The 20562-nt window shown below is 38.6% G+C and overlaps 1 protein-coding gene across 3 annotated transcripts in view; it reads right to left on the bottom strand.

Moving 5' to 3' along the window:
* Positions 1–20025, bottom strand: part of gulp1a (GULP PTB domain containing engulfment adaptor 1a) — a 28511-nt gene extending 8486 nt beyond the window's left edge. For 2 of the 3 annotated variants that reach the window (XM_077617012.1, XM_077617014.1), the window contains exons 1-2: positions 19891–20025; positions 1955–2032 (exon numbers count right to left, since the gene is read on the bottom strand). In XM_077617012.1, coding sequence (XP_077473138.1) covers positions 1955–2032; positions 19891–19996 — 184 coding nt within the window. In that variant the 5' untranslated portion in view covers positions 19997–20025. Of the gene's footprint in view, positions 1–1954; positions 2033–4984; positions 5199–19890 lie in introns of those variants that run through there. The other variant, XM_077617013.1, reaches the window with a different exon arrangement.
* Between the last annotated feature and the right edge of the window lie 537 nt (positions 20026–20562).

Genomic DNA, 20562 nt, shown 5'->3' with positions numbered 1-20562 from the left:
AGACTCGGTCGGGTTGGTTCGCGGGCCACTTTAACATCAACTGGGGCTGGACCATTTTAGATATAATATTTAATTTTTTTATTTTTATAAATGGATTAAAAGAACTGAATTAAAAGCCCTGAATATTCCGTTTTTTATAGATCTAAAACAATGTTTATTTTAGCTTTTTTATATATATTTTTAGATTTTACAAAATGATTTTTGAACTAAAAACACAGAAAAAATGGATTAAAAAATTACAATTATAGATTTAAAAGAGGGAAAATCAGGAAATATAATATACATCTATACTCTTCATTTTAATTGGATCCTAAAACAGAAAGTCGGGACTCATGATTTACTTTCCCAGGCCACACAAAATGATGCGGCGGGCCAGATTTGGCCCCCGGGCCGCCACTTTGACACGTGAAATAGAGTATCCGTTTAGGCACAAAAGAACATATAGAACCACATTACTGCATGACTAAGCATCTAAACAGGATACTTAAAGAAATACAAAAGAAAGTTCTTTTTTTTTCTGTGTACTTCAATCTAAGGTAAAGCTCAAGCATTCTTTACCAATCAGGAAAAGAGGACAACAGGGGCATACTAAGCAAATATTACGCATGGATGGGACTGTCTCCTTTCATACTAAATGACATAGAGATGAAAAATGGTTACATCCTGTCGTATATTTTTCACCTTTGGAGGTATTCCATGGCCGAGTCTGGTTAGGATTGTTTCCTGTTTGCGTTAATTTGCTATTTCAATGTTTCCCCACGCAGATCCTTTGTTTACTTTGTCTGTTTTCCGATGTCTGCTCTTCTTTTTTCAGGCCGACTCGACTCCCTGGGTGCCCTCGCAATCGGCTGCCTGAATTACTTTCCATTGTTAACGATGCCTTCAGTTGAGGTCAGGCTTTGCACATGTCCAATAGGGTGCAGTCACTTTATCTTTCAGGATGGCTAATGAATACTTTAGGGAACTAAATGCAGTCTTGATGTCGAGGCTCAATCGGTGAGGGCTACTTTTCTTTATCAATGTGAAGATCTTTTTAATTTAGCATTGTGATATCAGATTGGACACCTTTCAGCACTCTTAACATTTTCCAAATCCTCTAGCAAAATTGGTGGCTCAAAAAGGGCTCGTGACCCTTTAAATTTACAAAAAAATCTAAAATATTTCCAATTTTTATCCCCGGTGACTTTATAAGTCACTTTATTTTTCACCAATTTTGTCATACGCAGTTTCTGGGTGTGATGACAAGTAGGCTTTTTGTTGTTGATGATGACGACAGGGCCTATGTCCGATTATTATTATTATTATTATTATTATAAAACTGCAGAATATCTCGAAGAAGAAAAAACGATAAAGGTACCATGTATAGATTCCAGCACTTACTGCTTGAAAATGCATCAAATAAAAGTCCTTTGGGGAAAAATGGGGTGTCATTATGACACTTAAATATGATTATAGCTTAGTGGCCCACCTGTCCCCTGTACAATTTTCCCCGAAAATTCTCCTAGCCTGTTGATTTAGAGCAGGAGAGCAAAACACAGGACAGATGGTGGTAAACACGCGAAGCTGTTTTCCACAAAACGCACCGCCATATTTTCCTTGCTCTGTCCTTGGACGGTGTCACCTCCAAAAGATCACAACCGGATGTTTCCCCTCTTTTTTTTTAGTCCTAGTGCTTTTCTGTTTGAATAAATTTGAAGTGTACTTTATGTTGCTTTAATAGCTCAGGCATAATCTGACTCCAACGTTGGTCAGGCTATTATACAAAATATGTATATCTTGGTGAATTGCATTGAAGTAAAGGGGAAACAATGATGAAATGCAGAATTTCCCAAAATTGGGCATTAGAGTTTGACTTGTGTGGAGCTAAAGCGAACACTTACTTCTACAATGATTTGCATTATTACTGCTCGGATGAGTTGGCGCAGTTTAAAGTAAATTGGCCGTGACTACTCACCTTTTTTCCTGTTGAAGGCACGATTCATAGTGGAAAATATATGCCGCCGTTCCTCCCAAATGTATTGAGATATTCCACCTAGGAGAACAGAGGAAAAACACATTAAAGCAGGACGAACTCTCTCACACAAATGAGGAAAACAACAGTTTGTTTGCTTTTTAGACTTTCAAGAGCACAACGCCACCTTTCAAATGTACCACTCTACCACTTGATATGTATTTTATTGATTTAATCCAAGTATAATGAGATTTAAAGCTTCACCACAATGTACACAAATAACAACATCTGTTTGTTTTCTTCAAATTTAATCAAAATCAAAAGGCTTTATTGTCATCATACACGGCTGCGTATAACAAAATTGATACGCAGCTGTGTATGATGACAATAAAAGCTTTTGATTTTGATTTGATTTGAACAAACAAACAGAAAAATAATCAATCAAAATCAAGAAATATTAACAAATAAGTAGTCAACATAATAAGTCGCCGACAACATAAATAAGTAGGGAAGTGCAAAAATAACAATAACAAGCAAACAAACGGACAGATAATCAAACAATAATAATAAAAAAGTCAAAAATAAATAAGTAGTCAACATAATAAATAAGTAGTAGTCAACATAATAAATAAGTAGTAGTCAACATAGATAAGGATGTCAGTATGGATTTTAAAAACGAGTCGCTTTTTCAGACGGATAGTGCTTAGTTAAAAAATAAAATATTGGTTTTCATCAAGGAATTGTTGTTCATTTATGATTCTTGCGTATTTCACCATAATACAAAAGAATTGATAACAACAGGTTCCAAGGAAAAAAAGATGTGTCTTTCTAATCTTGTTTCTGTGCAAGTGGACAATGTCCCCACATGGAAGTGATTTCTTCCGCTAATAAAAAAGATCCATCTCCATGGCATGTCTTCCCGACAAACACTTTCCGATGTTTGCATCAATTACCCGACGAGTTCCGCCATCTGAAAGGACCAACTGCCCGAGATTAGGTAGCTGTCAGCTACCGCGTGTCCCCGCGATCAATATATCCTTTCGGCGTGGGAGGAAAATATGCAAGGCTGGCCGCGTAAGGACAATCTCAGCACTCACGATTGCAAACAAATTAGCTTTTGCCCTTGCAATTTAAAAAAAAAAAAAAGAAGAAATGGAAAAGTGTTAAGCATTGACTGGCATTTGCAATTTCTCAAAGTCTGAGCAATTATTGTATCCGAGTTAAAGTGAAAAATGGTCTTAGAGGACCAAGGTAATTGCCAGATTAATGCTGTAGTATATGAAACGTGAATATTATGAAGAAACCGGTTGTACATGGTTTGGACATACTGTAACTTATTGCTGGAATTTCATAAATGTGTGTTTGACTTCCAATGTCATTTATACAAAAGGAGTTAAACTAAACAAAACTCTAACAAAGATACATTGTAGTATTTTATACAGTAAAAAATATGCTAAATTAGCTTTACATTGCCTAACTCTGTGATTGGCTGTCCTTTGTCTTCTCATGCCCTGCGATTGGCCGACCAGCAATTAAGGGCGTCCCCTGCCTGGTTCCCGTAGTTCGCTGGGATAAGCTCCGGCACCCCCCGCGACCCTTGGTGGCATAACCAGTTTAAAAAAAATGAATGAATAAGTGAGTTATATGATATATCCATTTTTATCAGGAAAAAAAATCCCATTTGCTCAAACTCAAAAATGATACGTATGGCCATAAAGAGGTAATAAAACACTATCAAAACATTCAGAAAAACCCAATCCAATACAGCAGTAATTATTTTTGGCATTTGCAACACTGCGATATAATGAAAACAAAAGAACATTGAGCCAATGGTCCAAATTACAAGATAGAAAAAGCGAGAAGCTGCTACTAACACCTGACCGTGATGTCATTTGGTATGATTGGCAGCGGCAATGTTTGGCCTGCTTTAATGGCCGCATCCTGTCTGGTGAGTCGCCATCACCCGCTCAGGAGACGTCACACGAGCTCACCGACACACACACGCCAGCGCACTCCGACTTGACACCCCCACGACAAGTTTCTAGAGAGTTGCAGTGTATGTCGCAAATGCAGCAAAATTCCGTTTTATCCCACAAGGTTGGAAAATGATGGGAACACATGGTTACATGGAACATAGATGATTTTTAAATGTGAGGGATAGCTTGACGGTCAAAAAAATAATAATAAAATACAGTATTTACAGTAAATACTGCACATCAGAACATTGCACGTACAAAATAAAGTTGAAATTAAATTTTTGGTTAACTATTCAAATGGCAGCTTTCATTAACATTTTCTTACTAACTATAGTTTACCATAATTTGATTCCATAGAACATTGAGGTATACATTATGGCCTGACCAATTAATCAGATTATAACTTTTCAAATGTACATTTCTTATTACACCAATGACTTACTTTTGGTAATGGCAACTTTTCTGTCAATTAGAAGTAAACATTAGTTTAAATTTCATGAAGTTACGGCTAAAATATTAGGAAAAAAATCCGTACCCCAAATCTTCGAGCCAAAAACTAATGAATACGCATTTATGAATGAAACGTACAATTTCCTGCCACTACAAAAACCCACACAAAATAAAATAAAATAAAAACAGATTCCAACAATTCAACCCCCATGACTCAAACATTTGGAATTTAGCTTGAGGAAGAATGTTATGAGGGAAAAAAAAGAAAAAAAAATCAACGCCCACTTTAACTCAGTAAAGTCATCTTTCTGGTTAATACCTTACTAAAAATCCATGCCTTATTAAAAAAAAAATAGAACTACCGCCCAAATCCGGACATCAAAACAACAGCGCTGGGCAACGACATCATTTAAAGCGGAAAAAAAATGCCACAAAGATTCTTTTGTTTTCTTTTCTCTGAACTCCCTCTAGCTACGGAACGCTACGGGCTAAGTCAAAACCTTCTATTGTAATTTCTCCCGAGCAAGCGTGGCGCACTCGCTCTTCCACGTCAAGCTTTTCGGGCAAAAAACGACGACGACGACGACGAGGATAAATAGCAACTTACGTGCCTAGGAAAAGGAGCACGGACGGCGATAGAGGAAGGGCTCCTAAATGCTTGTCAGCTGCTGGCCAGATGCTGCTGAAAAAGCGACTGCAGTGCGGAGAGATGATGGGCTTTGCAAACTCAACAAGAAAAAGTTTGGCCAGACACATGATACTTCACCTTCCGCTTCCTCCGCCCACTGTTTGTCCAGAATTCTTTTGGAGTTCCGCATGTGCGAAAGAACCGCTTTTGCCAGGAATGTTTTGCGGCGTGCCAGACGTGACCTATAAAAGCCCGACGTGCCAAAGGTCGACCGCTGACCTTCCGAGAGAGTCGTTCATCGTCGCATTTTATGTCAAAAAGGTGCTCAATTTTTTTTTGCTTAAGTCCCATAGAACATTTTACAAAAAAATCCAATCCTTGGATCAAATCTTACTGTCATGTAGTCTACCAATAGTACCATAGCCATCGATTGGTCGCTCACGATCTACGTGTTGAGCACCCCATCTTTGCAAAACAGCAGCGTACCCAAAAATAATAAATATTCACGACCACAACAGTCTGTTTACCGTGAAAACATAAAAAAACGACTTCCCATTGTTTACCGTGAAAACATAAAAAAACGACATCCCATTAAAGCAGGAGTCGGGAACCTTTATGACAAACAGAGCTATAAACAATAAATATTTTTATATGTTAATGCTTGAGCACCATACTCAGAATTTAAAGGTATAAAGACACGAAAATCTGTATTTTTTTGTCATTTCAAGTGTTTTAAAGTAGAAAAAGTCTCTGAATTCTTTAAACAACATTGTTAAGCTAAATGCTAACCAATGAGAGTTTGCAAGCAATGTTAGTGGAAAGCCATGTGCACACATCAAAAGAGCCATATGTGGCTCATGAGCAACATATTCCCTACCCCCGGGCAAATCCCAAACATAAACAAGAACCTTCATGGAATTTAGATGGAATAAAAGTGTATATAGAAAGACTAAATAACATGGAAAAAAGAGAGTGAACTACATAAAAACAACTTTTATCACAATAATGGCATGTCTAATGTGTGTACTGCATTAAAAGATGATAAATTAAAAGTTTGATGTATTGGAATTAAAAGGAATATTGTAATCTTAAAATAAAAAATAACAGATTTCTTTCAATAATAAAAATAACATGTCAACATCAGCCATATTATTAGTATTGTGATACTCATATACATTTCTGATATCATAAAGTTCCTAATATTTTAATTGTGGCTATTCGGTGAAAGACAAAAACTTCAATTTTAAAGTTTTCATGCAATCTCTGCTCATCTATGTTGATAAGTAGTTGATTATCATCGTTATGAAGAAAAACACTTATTTCATCATGTTTAATTGAATAAAGTGGTGTTGAATATTAGAAGGTGCGTTTTTTTCTTACTTTGAAAAAAAGCCACTTGTGGTGTGTTTCAGCCCTCTCATCGAAAACTAAGTGGAGCACACTTGTCGACCACTTGACAAAGGTCACGCCATGCAATAAAATCCATATTTTGTGCGTCCAGGGGCACCCGTCAGAGATCCAGCTTTGGGCGTGGCTGTTTTTCTTGGCACGCCACACATTGTTTTCTGCATGAGAGAGCATTTAAAAGCTGGGAGTCCAAGCATGCCGGCTTGTCTGAGCACAGGAAACCTATGTTTTTCTCTTTGACTTTTCTTTGGTGTCATGTTTTCGTCCATATTTCAAGCGTGTATGCACAGGTGTTTTGCGGCAAGGATATGGGCCAGCGCCTCACCTCGCGTTCAAAAATACAAATGTTTTGATGATTGACTAGCAATTTTGAGATTATGTTTAAAATGTGATGATCCTGCAAATTTCAACGGCAAAACCGCAAATATTCAAAGATTTGGGCCATTATCTGACAAGACCTGAACTAGAGTCCATTTCTTTGTGCATTTTTGTGCTATTTTTAAGAATTTTTGTGTGTTTGAATAAAGGAAATAAATCCCAAAATGCAATTGCAAAAGGAATAAGATCAGAAGACGAGTTAGACGTCCCAATTTGCTTGTTGCATGCTACGTTTTGATTACAACTTTAATAGTGAAGTGGTTTGATTAAATTCAGAGGAGTCATTAGGAACAATACTGAGATCATTAAAAAACACATCATCACAATCTGCAAAGCAATAAATTTAGACAGAAGACTAATCAAGAATCCGCAACATAAAATAACAACAAGTATTGTGCTCTGTTAACACACTTTTCGAGATAAACTGGGGTTTGATTTCAGAATTTTTTTTTCCAAATATACAAATTCAGTATTCATGGATGGATGCATTAGTAGTCTATTCAATACAAATATGCTATGTTAAACGAGCTATCATTTTTTTCTCTTAAATGAAAATATAAAGTAGAAGAAAGTGAAGAACAATGTCCGCTGATTAACTCTAAGATTAGTTTCCATAGAAATCACAAGGTTTTATAAAGCTGTAATTTATAAAGCTGTAATTTACTTGAACAATGAGTCATAAAATTAAATGTAAGTGGAAGTGGCAATATACTTTTATATAACATTGGAATGCGTGATTTATCCTTGCGTGCAGACTTTTTGTCAGAACTGTTAAAAATCAAGCAACACGTAGGATGAATTTTTTCATTTATTTTGACGCTAATATTTCTCGTCGTACAATGAAACAATAAAACCTCACATTATAGGGTCAGATGGGGAAAACAAGCTTGAATCCAGTAAAAAAAAAAGTAGTCTTGTCCTTTAAAAATGTGAAAAAAATCATTAAAAAAAAACAAAAATCTGGTTATCTTCAGTTATGAACCAAAACTGCCTAATCGGACGTTATTTAGAATTTCAGACTTTCACAAAAAGTTCAGTCTAGAAAGACATTTTTGGGGTCGGTTTTGTGCTTCGTGGCTGATGTGATTTTCATTTATGTATGCAACACGTAGGATGAATTTCCTCATTTATATTGACGCTAATATTTCTCGTCGTACAATGAAACAATAAAACCTCACATTATAGGGTCAGATGGGGAAAACAAGCTTGAATCCAGTAAAAAAAAAGTAGTCTCGTCCTTTAAAAATTTGAAAAAAATCTGGTTATCTTCAGTTATGAACCAAAACTGCCTAATCGGACGTTATTTAGAATTTCAGACTTTCACAAAAAGTTCCGTCTAGAAAGACATTTTTGGGGTCGGTTTTGTGCTTTGTGGCTGATGTGATTTTCATTTATGTATTTTTTTTTTAAACACAACAGTTACACAACGGCAGTCTCTTAGCAGCAGGACTCTGGTGGATGTAAAAAGATCTCCTCATCAGCGGTCAAACACACACGGTGTGTGTTTCACAGCAACGCTCTCCCCGCAGAATCCCGGCCAAAATAAATCACCTTAAAAGTCAAGGTTGTATTGGGTTCGCCCTTTCCAACGCGGGAGACAATCTGTGTTATACTATACATTGTTACATTACGATATGAAGGCATTCATTCAGTTTAGGAGGCATTCAGAATGCATCTCAGTTTTGTTGACATGGTAAATGCCAACATTCTTTTTTTTTGGGGACTATATAAAAAAATGAAGTGCCTTTCAAATAATAGCAACAGTCGAGGTTTGCTGTCGATGGAATGCCCCGTCAAAATAAGAGAAGGACTTGACGAGGAGTGAGCGTGATCTACGGTTTGCAGCTGAAATCTAATTGGCTTAAGTGTCAGCGCCGCCCAACGTAAAGTGCTGCGGTGTTCAATTTGAAAATGCCACGGCTCCCACGGCAACTGAGGGAAACCGGGGAATTTATCGGCTTTATTGATTTAGTTGTTTCGCGGTCGGAAACGTCTGTCGGTCGGGGGGAGCCGTTGGATGGGCCGAGGGGGGCTCTTACCGGCATTTTACTAAGATGTAAATTGAAAGTCTGGATTCGCTGTAGCCAATTGCCTGTTTCCCAAAATCGGACTTTGTAGCGTACGACATTCGCCGACTGCAAAGTGTGTTTTGTTTGGATTAGTCGGGTTTGATATTTTACAACCCGTGCATTTCGAAAAGCATGGGTGGCAATGATTGACTTTGTTCTGATGTCATTCAGACATTTTACTCTTAAAAGCTCCTTCCATTTGGCACTTTGCCGCGTGGGCGGTCGATTGGTCGCCGGTCTTTTGGTCGCCGTCTTTTGGTCGGCGGTCTTTTGTTCGCCGGTCTTTTGGTCGCCCCGACCGCGACAACGGGCGACCAAAAGACCGGCGACCAAAAGACCGGCGACCAAAAGACCGGCGACCAAAAGACCGGCGACCAAAAGACCGGCGACCAAAAGACCGGCGACCAAAAGACCGACGACCAAAAGACCGGCGACCAAAAGACCGGCGACCAAAAGACCGACGACCAAAAGACCGGTGACAAAACAAGGTAAAACAAGACGGTCTACGCATCAATAAAAGCCAACAATGGCCATGAGCAGTTTCACTGAGCCGACGTGTGAGTGTAGAAGAGTTTGTATGTACATGCGTTGTCCCTTTAAGAAGCGACGTCAGTCAGGGTCTTAACAAGTTCTCCAACAAAAAACAATAAAAGTCCGGGAAATTCGGAGCTTTTCTTTAGCCTAATAATTACTAGGGCATTAAGTATGACTAAATAGTCATTCGCAGTTTGTATTTAGGGAATTTCAGCAACGATTTAAATGGTAATTATCACTTACCTTCCGGGCGACCAAAAGACCGGCGACCAAAAGATCGGCGACCGGCGACTAATCGACGTGTACCCTTTGCCGTACCTGAGGACCGACCGACTATCACAAACCTTTTCAACCAAAACAAAGTCTTTTCATATAATTTCTACTCTTTTAAAAGTAACATTCCTGATTCAAAAAATACCGAAGCAATCACGATAGAAGCAAAACTACTTACAGTAATGAGAATACATTTGCACTTGAACTTCAAATGTTGAAAATTGGAATGTCCTTGCACATTTTGCTTCACTAACCAACGAGGCCCAAAAAGGTGAATCACTCCCACTTTTGCTTTCACGCAGACAGCCTTGAAATCGGCTATTCAGCCTCTAAGTAAGTAAATGGTGTATTTGTGTGTAAAAACAGGACAACTTCAATGCCAAAGTTTCTCTTTGTGTCTAACTTTCCTTTTTTTCTTTAATTTATCAGGAAGAAAGCGTCGCTGTCTGCAACAAAGTCAAATTTTACACAGGCAGTCACCTCCAATTCACAAGGCACATAAATGCGACTTCAATCATCGTAACAAACTCATTCATTTGGAAGCATGAAGATGGCATCCATTTACGGCCCGCCATCGACTTCCATAATTTTATTTCACAGTCGACAACCATGTTTCACGGTTTGAGCCATTGTCAATGAACTCCTTCCTCATCACCAAGAAACGACGAGCTTTATTTGCATGCTTGTTTGGGCGCTCACAGATGCAATGCGGGAAAAATATCCCGCTATCTTTACCAACGATTGAACTCCCACGTTCGGTGATGCGTTTCCTGTCTTATTAGTCTGTGCTGGAAATGTTCTGTGGCAATCTCAAGATGTTCCTCTGAGGTACAAATGTCACTGACAGGACGCTCTGTCTTTCAATTTCGAGAGTAAAAAAATAACCGGTCACTCCCGTTTCTGCCTGCAATTCCTATTAAACGGCACCCGTGGTTTCGAAAATAAAACCGGGTATTTCAGCCGTCTTTTCCTTGGCGTGTTAACCGAGACGTGGTTATCGCAAGCATAAGCTCAGTTATAGTGCCTATGGAGAGGGTAATAGCATGCCTCCAAAGACAGATTTGTAGGTTGTATAGAGGCTGTACTGCTTTTATTGTTTATGTTGGGGTTGTCTTCATCATGGAAAGGCTCTGCTGAGTGCCGTATCGTCTGTCGGAAGTCAAAACATTGCAGCATTGCCTGAAACCAAGGGTGTCAGACTCGGGTTGGTTCGCGGGCCGCTTTAACGTCAACTTGATTTCACGTGGGCGGGACCATTTTAGATATAATATTTAGATTTTTATAATTTTATAAATGGATTAAAAGAACTGGATTAAAAGCCCTGAATATTCAGTTTTTTATAGATCTAAAACAATGTTTATTTTAGGTTTTTTAAATATATTTTTAGATTTTACAAATGATTTTTGAACTAAAAACACAAACAATGGATTAAAAATTTACAATGATTGATTTAAAAGGGGGAAAATCAGGAAATTTAATATACATCTATACTCTTCATTTTAATTTTTAAAAGTGTTTATTTGAGCTTTTTTTTTCTTAGTAAGGGAAAATCTCTTTTAATCATTATGTTCCATATTAAAGTGGAAAACAGAAAATATTTTTATATATTTTTAGATTTTACAAAATGATTTTTGAGCTAAAAACACAAAGAAAAAAATGGATTAAAAATTGCAATTATTGATTTAAAAGGGGGGAAATCAGGAAATATAATATACATCTATAATCTTCATTTTAATTTGATCCTAAAACAGAAAGTCGGCACTCATGATTTACTTTCCCGGGCCACACAAAATGATGCGGCGGGCCAGATTTGGCCCCCGGGCCACCACTTTGACACCTGTGGTCTAGATCATTTAAATCGTAACTTGACATTTTTTATAGTGTACAACCAGGGACATTTTCAATAAAGCCATCTACACCACTGGTCATTATAATGGTCGAAACATGATCTAATGTGGGGTAGAAACACAAAAAAAATCACACTTAATGTACACTAGTTATTGAATTGCTAGAGCAAACTACAGAAAGAAAAAAAATACATCAAAATTCTGGAAACACAAATCCGTCTCCCCGAAACGTTCCTTCCAAGCGAGGCTTCCGCTCCACATGACAGAGAATATCATGGAATTATCAGCGCATTAACTGGGTCAGGTGGCACTTCAGAGTTGGAGGAAGATGCTTTTTATCAGTCAACAAATCCCCGAGTCTCAAAGCGGGGAAGCATTTATACTTATACGCGTGGGCAAGGTTTATGACAACATATAAAAAAATGCCGCGCACCCTTTTTTGCAGTACCTTTCCAGCGGATTAATTAACACCCACTTTGATTATGAAACAGCTAGCCCAAACGGCTCGTCACCGTGTACTTATTTAATGAGTGAATCAGCATGCACTCCAGAGAATGTTTAATTAAATTGTTCATCTTGGCACATGACAAAGAGGCTGATAAAAAAAAATTCAAGCAGGTTCTCGAGTCCTGCTTGAGTTGAGACGACCGAGTGATCCGACACTTTTGTTTCATACCGTCTAGCATCATTGCTAGTTCGAGAATGTCAAATACTTTGATGACTGTGACCTTTATAGCCAATGAAATTATATACTATCGAAGTGTTGATGTGTAATAAAAAGACTATAGCTTCTAACATCTGCTCTGGTCATGACTGATTGATGCTTGCCGACACTAGAAATGATTTAAGTTGGTTCAAATCATACCGAATTGGCCCGAATATAAGACGACTTGAGGACTCAAGTTTGAAAAAAGACGTTTTAAACACCAAATTTAATTTTCTACAGAAAATAATGACAGTCCATCTGAAACAAATGAATACAAAAATATGTTCGAGAACAAACGCATATTATTCGCCTCCCAAAAGCATTCATATTAGGATGATTGAACACTCCAAACCTGCCATGTTGAAATATTACGGGACTGACAAGTCGTAAATATTGAACTCCTGTCCTAAGCATTATATTGTTTTGCATTGATTTGCCCACACACAATTTTGACCTTAACTCTCTTCATTATAGGGAAGAGCCCTGCTATTATTTAAACTGCAAAAAATGCAGTCATAGCATCGGCGCGATTTAATTTAGTGTAACAGCAAATGTTCCATGAAGCTCTTGTCGTTTCGAGAAAAAAACTTGGTCATTTTAAAGCGTCCATTTTTTTTATGCTGGGTATAGATATAGCAGGGATTTGAAATTCCTTCAGGGTCTGTGCTGGTAGAGATTTTGTTTTGAATTCCTGTCTGTTCATTTGTATCGGTTGTTGTTCTGCCGGCACAGTTTGGTCTGTACGTCCTGTTTCTTATCGACCATTCACAGCACGTTACATGCTGTCGCTAAGCTTCTATCAGGACGTTCGCAGCTTGAGGAATAAAAATGCTAAGTTTACCGTATATTCAACCACCACCATTGAACGTGCCCACTCGCCAAAGTTAGCTGGGATCGGCTCCAGCGCCACTGCGACTCTTGTGAGAATAAGCAGGAGGGAAAATGATTGAATAGTGAATGGCTTCACTTCATGAATCACATCATGACAGCAACGTTGTCTGTTTGGCCATGTTGTCAAACTGACATGACAGTTGAGCGCTTTGTTGTAATTACACATTTGACCTTCATGTGGTGATACAAAAGGATGTTTTCAGTGAAAGGAAGAGCTCACTATTCTATAGGGCGACTGGACTGTTGGGGGTGCTATGCCTGCCCAGCTTAAAGCATTAAGTGTGGACCTAGTATATACCGTATATACAGTACGAGGAAGTAAAAACACGTTTGAACGTCGGAAATTCCAATTGCTAGGACATGCATTGTAGATTTCTCGACCAAAAGTGTGTAGAATATAAAGACTGATACAGACTGAATTGAGCCATCTCACCATTTTTAAAGTTGTCCTAAACTAAAAAAAGAGAAATAAAGAAGTGTTCATTATTTTTGAATGCCACTTTACTAGATCTGCACGACAATTTGTGTTGAAAGTACGCTGAATGTAATTTTTAAGCCATTTCTTGGGGTTTCTGCCATCAAATGTTTCTCATTAATATGCAGTTTACGGTTTCTAATTAGAATTTTGCATATTTTAAGATTTCAACTTGCTCTCGGTTGACCATCGGTTCAGCGTTTTTTTTTGTGGAAAGCTTTTTAGGTGTTGCCAATGCATGCTCGAAGCCCTTTTATTGTGACACCAAGCCTTGCTATTTCACACTTATATAAAAATGAAATATTCATTCACTTCACACTTCCGCTTGAGCGGAGTTCCGTGCGCACATTGAGGTGTATTTCAATCAGGACACATGCTATGACTCAATATACGTGTACAGGGTAAAGTCGCACCGAGATCAATTCCTAAAGCTCCCATTGGTAGAACAATTAAACTTGAAGCAGAGATTTCCATCAGTTTTTAAAAAAGTACACAAGTACCACACGTCAAGAAAGAATTACCCCCATTTTGAGCCATCTTATGCATGAAAATTAACTTGGCGCCTTGTTAAAAATGGTTAAACCTGAATGTAGTCAAGAATACAATGTGTTAAAAGGAAAAGAATAAGCAATTTAAAGCAATCAGGGCTTTTTAAATAGATTTTGACTCTAAGCCCTTGTCAAGAGTCCAAACAATGCTGGCTGCTGAGTCAATGTCAATCATATCACTCCTGTCAATCATTCCATTTATCAGCACTGAGTATTTTCAGTAGCCGCCTCCTGCCTGCAAGTAAGTCAATGATTTTCCTCAGGGGTGCAAAAGTTGATTAAAAAGAATTATTAAGCTTATTTGGCCAAAAGGCATCTTCTGGAAGTAGGCCACGACGGAGCTTATCCGCAAAACGGTCGTAGTGCCCGACTTTCTGCTTTTACTTGGACGTTAAAAGAAAAGATTATTGTTTGATCGAGTGAAAAGTAAGCTTATAAAGACGGTTGGATGGTTGCCAGGGTGGCTTTAAAAATGAATCGTAATTGAAAAGCATATTTGCCGGCAGTCTTCAATCGCCACTGTTTGCATTCACTCAGCGCAAGATTGTTATTGACTTACTTGGCGAGTGTGACCGTCAAAGAGATGCCACCTCTTTGACTTAATGAGTCCCAAAGAAGCCGTGAAAGATGTCATTGAATCAGGACCACGTCGACCCCTTAAGGTACGTTCTCACGTCTATTGCGACCTCCCTCAAATATCCGTCGTTATCCGACATTGAAATTCGAGTTGACATTTGAACCTCCACCACAAATGACCACGATAATGACCTTCTAATGCAAGGGTCGCTTTAACGTCAATTTGATTTCACGTGGGCCGGACCATTTTAGATATAATATTTAGATTTTTTTTAATAAATGGATTAAAAGAACTGGATTAAAAGCCCTTCGCAGTTTGTATTTAGGGAATTTGAGCAACGATTTAAATGGTAATCATCACTTACCTTCCGGGCGACCAAAAGACCAGCGACCAAAAGATCGGCGACCAAAAGACCGGCGACCAATCGACCATGTACCGTGGTTGGGTGGCCGAAATTAGGTGGGATAGGCCCCAGCACCCCCGGCGAACTTTGTGAGGATAAGCGGTTGAGAAAATGAATGAATGTTTGTCATGTTATTTTGTTATGCAATAATTCTGGGTTGTGAAAAGCTGACGTGGCTCACAGTTCTGGGGTCGAGGGTTCGATCTCAGGTGGGTCCTCACTGTGTGGAGTTTGGATATTCTCCCCTGGGCTTGCGTGGGTTTTCTCCAGGTACTCCCACATCCCAGCTAGGCTGGTTGAATCAGGGGTATCAGACTCGGATTGGTTCGCGGGCCGCTTTAATGTCAACTTGATTTCACGTGGGTCGGACCATTTTAGATATAATATTTAGATTTTTTTTATAAATGGATTAAAAGAACTGAATTAAAAGCCCTGAATATTCCGTTTTTTATAGATCTAAAACAATGTTTATTTTAGCTTTTTTTATATATTTTTAGACTTTACAAAATGATTTTCGAACTAAAAACACAGAAAAAAATAATTAAAAAATAAAATTATTGTTTTAAAAGGAGAAAATCAGGAAATTTAATATACATCTATACTCTTCATTTTAATTTTATCCTAAAACTGAAAGTCGGAACTCATGATTTACTTTCCCGGGCCACAGAAAATGATGCGGCGGGCCAGATTTGGCCCCCGGGCCACCACTTTGACACATGTGTCGTAGCGGCTTTGCAGTCCAATTCACGGGCGGGACGCGGGCCAAAACAATCTCGGTGAGGGACTATGCTTCTCTGTCACACTTGTGACAGAAAAAATAGCCTTGTGAGTAGCTAAGCAAGCGAAACGCATTTTGAGACTCCCTCAGGCTCATTTTGATGAAGTGGTTCGATACAGGGGTCACAATACTTTCACTTCTACGGTGAGCTGAGGCTAACAATGCAGCGACTGAATACCTGTGGCTAGAGCCAAGACAGACTCAAAATTGATTGAGTTGTTTAATAAAGAGCCTCAAATGTGTTTCTTTTATGTTGAAAAAGTAGCTTCAGGTAGCAAGCACAACCACTAAACGCACTCAAAGGCAATTTAGGAAGGCATTATGGTTTTGGCGGTCCTTAATTGCATACTTCTTACTTTGTTGCGAACATAAATTGCAGATTTAAAAATAGTTTACAATCAGCTGTGGGGTATAAAATTGCGCTACCATCAAAATGTGGTACAGACAGAGTTGGCGGAATGGTCGTAATAATCAAGTGTTTTGGAAATTGGACTCAATAACATTTTTAGAGGATCGTAATCATTTGAAAAGATTTTTTAATGGTGAAGAACTGAATCCTGATTGAAATCAAATCATGTTTATTTTTAAGCACTCCTTACAAAATACTAGGAGACCGTTTTCATGACATTCACAGAAATAAGATGTTTCTCCATGTTCATCCATTAAAAATAATTGGTAGATCAATTATAAATATTCGATGCAGTCCAGGATTTGACAGTCACAAATGTTTTAACGAATTTTAAAGGCTCCCCACTTTTTTTCCTATACAAGGCTTTATAGATAAAAAATGACTGCTTAATTCTGTTTCAAAAAGGAAGTAGAAAATAAATTGGGTTAAATTAGCCACCATCAGATTTTATTGTAGTCCACTAAATAGCAACTGAGTTTATGAAAGGATGCCCTTTTTTTGCCAAACACTTATTTTTCCAATAGAAGTCAATGAGTGAATAATACTACATTTCCACGGATGATAAACAACCATTTTGATGTCAGAAAACCATAAAACTGGTTCTAGCTGTGAGGTTGGATGTTCTCGCAGGCAAAGTGATTAGCATCCATCAGTGTCTTTTCCCCCCCGAGACTGCAGGGGTAACCATGACAGATGAATTGACCACAATCGGGGCGGAAATGGCGGCTGGAAGAAGCCTGGGAGGCAGCGTGTTGATGATCACCGCGTTCGGAAACACGTGAAGCCATTTTGAAAAGGTCAGCGGAAAATTTAAAAATGAGAAGAAAAGGTCTTACCCGCCATTGTGTGTTATGATTCTATTACCCGTCCTGTTAAAGTCTTAACATGTTGAAAACTGCACCATGAAACTAGATCTGTAGATTTAAATTGTTGGCAAAGAATAAGGAATCTAAATAGACTAAGTACGTGATGTTTATTGTGTTATGCTCCGCCATGTTAATATGTCTTATGTTACATTACTTTGACAGTTTTTTTGCAAGGATAATAACGCAGTCTTGAGTCTCAGGCGGGCAAAACCAGCTCTATTGAATGACTAATTAAGTCCAAAATCTATGAAAAGTGCTCTGTTAGCAGTCACAATGGGACTCCTTGAATGAATGAGGAATATGTTGGACAAGGTTGAAAAAGTGATTTCCTTTGAAAAGATCTTGTAAAGATGTCAGTTCAAAACCAATCCGTGACGTCTCGTTCACTTAAGTCAAAGTAGGCTGAGTGCAACGTCGGCCTCATTTAAATATCCAGAACGTACTTCAGGATACCGTCGTTGGTATGAAAAATCTTTACCTTGAAAACCGATAAATGATTAATTATGGAAGATTTTCAGCATCACATTTCAAAGTCGAGCTTTCAGAAACCTTTTAGGCAGGAAAGCCACACAATGGACACTGTTGCGCTGCTTCTATTTTGGTGTATTTTGCTTGAAACGAACTCAGCAGACTACACAAACCAGGTAAATTCAATCAAGGGCTTTGTTAAACAAACACAAAAGCAATCAGCCCACCCAAATCTCCTCAAACTATCCATTACACATGCAAAGCTCCAAAACAACGTCATTGGACGAAGACTGATGAAGCTCCAATTTTTATTTTTATTTTTTGATGGCCCGCTTTTCCCACCAAAACCATCAACCCCGCCCTCGACAATTGATTGCGCTACCCAGCGTAATCCCGATGACAAGTGAAAACATTAACCCGGCAGCTCACAAGTATTCGTTATCTCGACTAAGGGCAGACACGGGTGGGCGTTTAATTATTAGGACGTGAATCGCGATTAGACCGACATCCCGTCATCAGCCAGCTTCTAATCTCGCCATTTTAATTTTCTGCCGGGCAAAATCGCGGCGAATGAAATGCTCTTTCATGTTTTTCAGGGCGCGTGATGTTTCACGGCGTATCTGACATCAACACGCTTAAGATGGAAGACTGAAGCTTTAAATTTATGCAACAAAGGATGAACACAGATTGCTTGTAACGGGGTTATCAGTCACTGTGTGATGTTGGCAAATTAAGCCTTTATGTAAAGTTGGGAGGGAAGCTGATAAATATGAAAATGCATGTTTTACCATAAACCAAAAAAAATGATACATTGAGCTTTTAATCATACTGCATTATTTCAGAACTTCAACATAGTAGTATAGATGTGTTCTCATCCCATTGAGACCACAGAAATAACTTCTTTTTTGTCCATAAATACAAAAGGTGTGTTTAATATGGCATGGAATTTTCTCAAAAATGTTTATCTTCCTGTCGGAAATAATGAATAATAAATGAGTACCTGTAGTATAGTTTTAAATCAGATTAATGGTCTTTACTTGGTGTTTTACCTTCATTATGCAGGCTGTTTTTTTGTTTTTTTTACTTATTGTAGACACATTTGTGGCACAACACAAAAACAAGACAAAACACACAGAAAAACGTTTGCTAGAGGAATTCAATAAAAATGGGGTCACCGTTCTTGCAGTGTCTTTTCACCAAGTATTTGACAAAATAGCATGCAAAAAGCATGAGGAAAACCTCCAAGAAATGTGCAAAGATTGATAGCAGCATCCATCCTGTACGTGCCACTGCATTATAAATCGTCAACACATGCACAACTCTGCAAGATGAACAGTTTACATACTCATTTATTTTGGATACCAGAAGGCCACAAGACTGGTCGGTCTCATGTAGAAAACCAAACATTTCCATAAATAACAATAATAATAATGAATAATTTAACTTATCAAGCACTATTTTAGAAAATTGTCCAGCCTCCTAAAACAAGTGTTGACAGAAATCAAGCACCAAAAGGAGGTCCTCCAAAAATCTAAATCCAGAATCTGGATCATGCAGGTAAACATGAATCAATATATAATCAGACATCGTCTTTGTCATCATCATTGACTCGTTAAAAGCCTAATTGTCATCATAACCAGCTGCGTATGACAAAATTGGTGGTGCTACTCCACAAAGTGCGCTTTCCCGGCAAAACAACCAAAATAAGTCATATAAAAATATAAGAATCACATCCTGTTAAGGTAAATACAAAAAAATGCCTAAATGGCCTAATCTAAGATATGATTACTATCCACGGAGATCCCGGGGGTTCATTTCAGACTCGTTGGCAATCTGCCGAGAAAACAAAACACAATGACCCTAACGACAATAACCTCTCATGATACTTAACCATTTTCTCCTTGTATGCGTTTGATTACCACCCCAAATCCTCGACTAGACCTCAATCGGATCAAAAGACTCGATCAACACTGCCACACGAAACCGCAATTTAAAAAAAAAAAAGTCTAGTTTAAAAGCAAAACCCTAACAGACGCTCCCCCACTTGCGCAACAAACTTTGTCCCCGTTACGCGAAGGCGATCGCCGTTCGAGCCATTCGGTCGCACCCTCTCAGACAGCCACGCACAAAACCGGGAGCAACCGAGGCAGCAGCGACGACAACATTGCCAACTTGCAACTTTTTTTCCCCCCGCATTTAACCAGCCACGACATTCGAGAGACACACGAGATCTAAACTAAGGTTGTCTTTACTCACGGTCCACTCGCGAGTCCGTAAATCCCTGTTGGAAAAAACACCCAGCGAGGCTCTCCGGTCCGGTCCGGTCCGGTGTCTCCCACCCGCCCCTGCTCGCCGGACACATCCAACCAACAGTGTCAGTGTCACTACTCACTCTCCTCCTCTTTCTCCTCCTCCTCCCCATCTCCATCCTCCCCCGCTCGAGGATTATGACGACACCGAGAACTCAGCCCCCCATAGGGTAACACGTCACGGTTGATGGGGCTACCAATGAACTCGAAAACAAAGATAAAATAGAAAAAAAATGTTTTAATTGGTAATCCGGACATACCATTTAGTCATTTCTTGGCCACAACCAGTAATCTGTGGGCATGGGTTAGTAATCTGTAGAAATCTGAGGATACACTTTGGTAAAACCCTACCTGCAGATTACTGTGCTCTAATCTGCATCTAGTAGTAATCTGTATCATCAATGCAGATTACCAATGAAACATACAATTGACCTAAAAAATCACTAGTTGTGAATCTAACTGAATTTTGTCAAATCAAATGTTCTTCCACACCAATATTACAGTTTTTTCCAGAATCTTTTCACATAGAGGTTTAATTGTTAGACTCTTTTGATTTAAATAAGAGCAAGAAAAAATGTTGTATTTTTCAGATATGGCGCCAAACCTTATACCATGTAAA

This window comes from Stigmatopora argus, chromosome 13 (assembly GCF_051989625.1).
Source record: "Stigmatopora argus isolate UIUO_Sarg chromosome 13, RoL_Sarg_1.0, whole genome shotgun sequence".
Taxonomy (NCBI): Eukaryota; Metazoa; Chordata; class Actinopteri; order Syngnathiformes; family Syngnathidae; genus Stigmatopora; species Stigmatopora argus.
The sequence above is the reverse complement of the archived record's forward strand: the minus strand, read 5'-3'. Positions and strand labels throughout refer to the sequence as shown.